Source organism: Sinocyclocheilus grahami, unplaced genomic scaffold (assembly GCF_001515645.1).
Source record: "Sinocyclocheilus grahami isolate Dianchi unplaced genomic scaffold, SAMN03320097.WGS_v1.1 scaffold1752.1, whole genome shotgun sequence".
NCBI lineage: Eukaryota > Metazoa > Chordata > Actinopteri > Cypriniformes > Cyprinidae > Sinocyclocheilus > Sinocyclocheilus grahami.
In genome coordinates this window covers 99,449-104,507 of record NW_015506931.1, presented here as the reverse complement: position 1 = coordinate 104,507, position 5,059 = coordinate 99,449, and the positions used below count along the sequence as shown (strand labels likewise).

The window sequence follows — 5,059 nt, the reverse complement described above, 5'->3', positions numbered from 1 at the left end:
CTGTCAGTAGGTGGCAGCAAGTCACTGTTAATAACTGAGTCATTGCGACCAAATCATTTAAACAGTTGATTCATTCAGGAACAAAACAGCGTCATGTTGCTCAGATAATTGGAATTATATTTGTTGGCAAAATAGAACAAAAACTGTAAATATTAACTAATCTAAAACGTCTAAAATGTAAGTGTCTTAATATTAAATTGTTGTTTATTGAACTGCTGTATAAAATCAATGTCAAATTTGTAATCATGCTGCTTTATGGTGGAAAAAAACGTCAGTCTTCGCGTGATACTGATTAACTATATGAAATTATATAAATATATACATTTCTGCCCACATATCTTGAATTTTGTGATCATTCTAAATGGATTTTAATAAACTGAATCATGCAGTGAAAAAACGCGCACTGGTCTAACCTACTAGACTTTATTGCCTTCGCTAAACTTTTACATGGTAGCTCTCTCATGATTCATGGATGTTAGCAAGACTAATAACTATAATTGCATTTTGGATAATTAGCTGTAAATTCGAGGCACAGGTAGCTTAGTCTTTTGTTCATCACCACTCACCTCCACACCAAGACAAACACAACTGGAAAGGGAGGCAAGGATTCACCTCTGTGACTCTCTGCATGTCTGTGGTGCATGTGCCGATCAGTGCTACACTGCTGTGCTGCGGAGACGCGGAGGGAGAAAGGCATCGGAACTCGACTGAGTCTGGTCTCAGCATTTCCTGACCCGACCTGATATTTAGATTGTTTATTTGTTTGACAGGGAAAGCTGTGCGCAAACAGAAACACACACACGCACACATATATACATATATTCATTTATTAAAAAAAGAGAATTGAAGCATATCTTGTGTTTATTCATATGGTTTAATATCTAACAGTGTTTGTATATACTCACTGTTTTCTATGATCTTTTCACTTGTGCTCTTGGCAACCATCATATTGTTTACCACATCCAGTGTGAACAATATCAACAAGCAATACATTTTTCAGAAAATCCGCAATTTGAGTTCAGAATTAAATTAACTTAGGAAATATTAGATAGATTTTTTTCTAGAATAAATAATTTAGAAAATACTGATATGATACAAGTGCATGAAATTTGTTGTTGTGGTGGTGGTTTCTGTACAGGTTTTCGTGTTAATATGTAATAATCTCAGACCAAGTTTCTCCCCTAGACTGATGTCATGTCCTGTAGCTATTTGTCATTCTTTCAAGTTGTTTTACAGGTTTCATTCGCATTGAAACACTTCATCCTTTCGCTCATCAAAACCTTTTCCAGACTGTTCAGAGTCAGCCAGCATAAAAAAGACCTTTAACATGTTCCAATGCATGGCTTACGTTCGGAGAAGCTATGCTGCATTTCAAAAGGGCTACAAGTATGTGTGTATGAGACAACCATTAGAATTTGATATTTCAATAATAAAGTGGAATCGTCTAAAGAGATCAAACATTTTAAATCAACCTTTTCCCTCTGCGCATGATGATGGATTCTGAAGGGAGAAAATGTACCAAAACATGCAGGTACATACAGATCCAGAACCAATATGGAATCCATTATAACTTAGATCTAGTTTGAAGTGTTCAGAATAGGATTATATAAAATATTACTTTCATTACTACTCATTACGTAGCATCAGTAGCTTCATTTGAGTCCTTCACTTGAGCTGAAGGAAAGATTCAGACCTGTCTGAATCAGTTATATTGGCATGAGTGGATACGTTCAGTTAAACCGTGGAACCAGAAGCGACACAGCAACCAGAACTGAAGCGGTCAACACACTGATCCTGCTGCTGACTTCACCTGCCGAATGTTCTGCATCACAAAGAGATTAAAACAGACAGAAATTATCATTCACTGACCTTTTGGAATTTTGTCTAAAACTCAAGTAGTATAATGGACAGAGTACAGATGCAACGCTGCAAATTTTAACTCTTAAAATGCATGTGCACGTTAACATTAGCATTCTCTCTCTGCATGAAAAATGTCAAGCTTGTAGTCCACGTTCTTTCAATCATATAAAGTCCTTTTTTCTTACTCTGTTATTGTGAATAATTGTTATTCCTGTCTGATCATTAAAAACTGTGCTTGTTATTGCCGATTGTTGATTTATCACCTTCTGAATTTTGTTTGTTAAATACAAGATTGTGTGATTTTGTTGTGCAATAACCTATATAATAATGCAAGTCAGTTTGATTTCATTGTTTAATATCAAATTTCATTAAATTTTGAATTGTATGTATTTAAACAATAAGAGGGTTACACTTCATTCCACTATAGGCATTCTACTTGTCAACTAACAGTCGTTAGTAGAATACATGTCAGTTTTGTTCAACTTCGCAACTACATGTCAATAGCAATTTCCAGTAAATTTTTGGAAACTTAACATTTTCCAAAAAATCCTGGAAAGTTTCCATAAATTTACTGGGGACATTCCACCCCTTTGCAACCCAACTTACTCTACTAACCCTAACAAAACAGTATACTAATCCGAGTTAGCTGACATGTAGTTGCAGATTAATGGTGGTTAGTTGACATGTAGTTGCAAAGTTACTTGTAGTTAGTAGAATGTCAAAAGTGGAACCAAAAAAGTGCATGGTTGCAATGCGAGAAATTGAGAAAATGTTTGAATTTCCTGCATTATAAGCAGGAACTGGGCAGAATGAGTAAAATTGTTCACAATCCACACCAAAACGTAGGGTCTGCAAATTAATGTTTTTTAGGGCATTCTAGTGTGCTAATATATTGGTTTTTATCACTGATGCTCTGCTCTGAAATTCAACAAAACGTGTATTTGAAAAAAGTTACCACAAAAGTTACATTAGTCTGGATTGTCACTGGAATTTTCTGCAGTGATTCTACAAAAATGAAACTGATTTATTATCACAATTATCACAAATTGTGCAAAACTTTCTAATTGTGCAGGACAGCAAAACGCAAACAAGTTACAACTGTACTCTACCCTACATTGATATAACAGGGTTGTACAACTCCAGTAAAAAAATAATAATACTCATCTGAGTGCACAATGTTTCACTACAGTGCAAGATTAAAGTGCATCACTCACCGGTTCCATTTATTATGATTGAAGAAGTGAAGATCTGGAAGGGTAACGTGTTGTTTCTAGTTGCTCGAACTACAGTGTTCACTATCTGGGTGCTATTAGGTAGAACGGCGTCCGCTCCAAATACAAGATCCATGGAGTTTCGGATTGTGGGCACGCTCCGTAATTTTACACTGGCATCACTGGAGAGAGTTTGGAATCAAGATTCATCAATGAAAACTGAGTGTTATGTTGAATCAGTAGCTATTTTCAAGAATGCACCAGCATATTCATACCTGAAGTCTGTTACAGATATGGTGCTGAATGATTTAGGGTAATCAGCGAGGAAAAACGGTTCGAGCTGCAAAAGAAGAGTTGTTCAACAAAATTGTCTTTCTTTTGTAAAAGCATATTACCCAAAATTCATAAGTAGACACATCACACTCACCCCTGCTTTTATCATCGAAGCCCTGGTCTGAAATTCAGTAGAACTTTTATTTGAAAGAGCAGCCACAAAGGTTCCATTGGTGAGGATTGTCAGCGGAATTATCTGCACTGATTCTACAAAAAAGGAATTGATTTTAAAGATAACAGAGCAAAGATTGCGCAGAACTTTTCTAGTCAAGTTAACATAGTAAGATCTCAGAAATCTGGCATATCTAAATGAGCTTACTAATGACAGTAATAGAGGTGGCATCAAGTGTGAGGTTGAAGCCTGCCGTTGAATTAGCAGCTGCTTCTTTTAGAGTCTGCACAATGTCAGCGTTGCTGGGGATCGGTTCAGTGGACGCTTCACTGAACACCAACTGAACCTCCGCCTGTACATTTAATCCTTCCCGGGTTCTGGAAACACCACTAGAGAAAAAGGTATGTTTTACAGCTTATAATTACATCCATATATTTGATGGGTTGTGGTGCAGAGACGAGAGAAAAGAAATGTAAAAAAAAACTGCATCATGCAAATGTCAAAATGCAACTTAACTTATAACTCTCAATGGCTAACTTGTATAAAGGAGAGAAAATCTTACCATATTTTTTGCTTTTGACAGTAGTGAGTATAGTCAAATGCATAAATGCAAATTCCCCTTCTAGGGAGCTCAACGCTGCGCCCCCTAGGGGAATGCAGCCTGCATGACCGGTGTCTGAAGCACGTTTGAAACAACACCAATCGATTGGCCCACCTGGCCCATGACTTCATAGGTGGGATGCCCAGAAATATAAAAGGGCATGCAGGCTGCATTCCCCAGCATCTCGTTCCCTCTCGGGGAACCATGGTTACATGAGTAACCCGTGACGTTTTTATGACATGAAAAATTACACAAACTGTCTGACATTGAAAGCATGATTAATAAAGTAATCATTTAAAGTATTGAATCAAACTTTTTACTTACATGAATGCAATCACAATGGTCCTGATGAAACGAGGCCCAAACTTTTTTTTATAGACTTCATCAAACTGTGAAAGCAGTAAGTCAGTTTTAGGAATGAAAAAGAGTGGTAAAAAAGATCATATTTTCTCACTCCCAAAACTGTAAAAGTGCAAAACTGAGTTTAGAATTTTCCTTTAGATTTTTACTGTTATTTAAGATAAAAGAAAAAAATCATTAAATTTGTATGTGTATCTTTGCAAATGCTTATACATATGTATCACTGTATTGTTCTGCCATTTGAAACATACCATAGTCTCCACTTTTGTGGCTAGGATTTTAAATTCCGTAGATTTCGGGTCCTCCAGTGCTTGAGTAAAAACCTCTATAATGACAATCTGTATGGCTACAGTTGGCAGAGGACGTGCTGGTGCTGCTGTTGTAGTGGTGGTGGTGGTGGTTGTTGTCGTAGTTGGAGTTGTTGTTGTTGTTGTTGTTGTTGTTGTTGCTTTTGTTGTTGTAGTAGGGGTGGTGGTTGTCGTAGTTGGAGTTGTTGTTGTTGTTGCTTTTGTTGTTGTAGTAGGGGTGGTGGTTGTCGTAGTTGGAGTTGTTGTTGTTGTTGCTTTTGTTGTTGTAGTAGGG

At 36.8% G+C, this 5,059-nt stretch overlaps 1 protein-coding gene across 1 annotated transcript in view; it reads right to left on the bottom strand.

Moving 5' to 3' along the window:
* Positions 1-843: 843 nt before the first annotated feature.
* The window catches only part of LOC107572454 (uncharacterized protein PB18E9.04c-like), a 12,293-nt gene continuing 8,077 nt past the window's right edge, over positions 844-5,059 (bottom strand). Inside the window, exons 9-15 of the mRNA XM_016258876.1 lie at positions 4,729-4,925; positions 4,442-4,506; positions 3,724-3,905; positions 3,499-3,611; positions 3,347-3,411; positions 3,075-3,253; positions 844-1,822 (exon numbers count right to left, since the gene is read on the bottom strand). Of these exons, the coding sequence (XP_016114362.1) occupies positions 1,731-1,822; positions 3,075-3,253; positions 3,347-3,411; positions 3,499-3,611; positions 3,724-3,905; positions 4,442-4,506; positions 4,729-4,925 (893 nt within the window). The 3' untranslated portion in view covers positions 844-1,730. The remainder of the gene's footprint in view (positions 1,823-3,074; positions 3,254-3,346; positions 3,412-3,498; positions 3,612-3,723; positions 3,906-4,441; positions 4,507-4,728; positions 4,926-5,059) is intronic.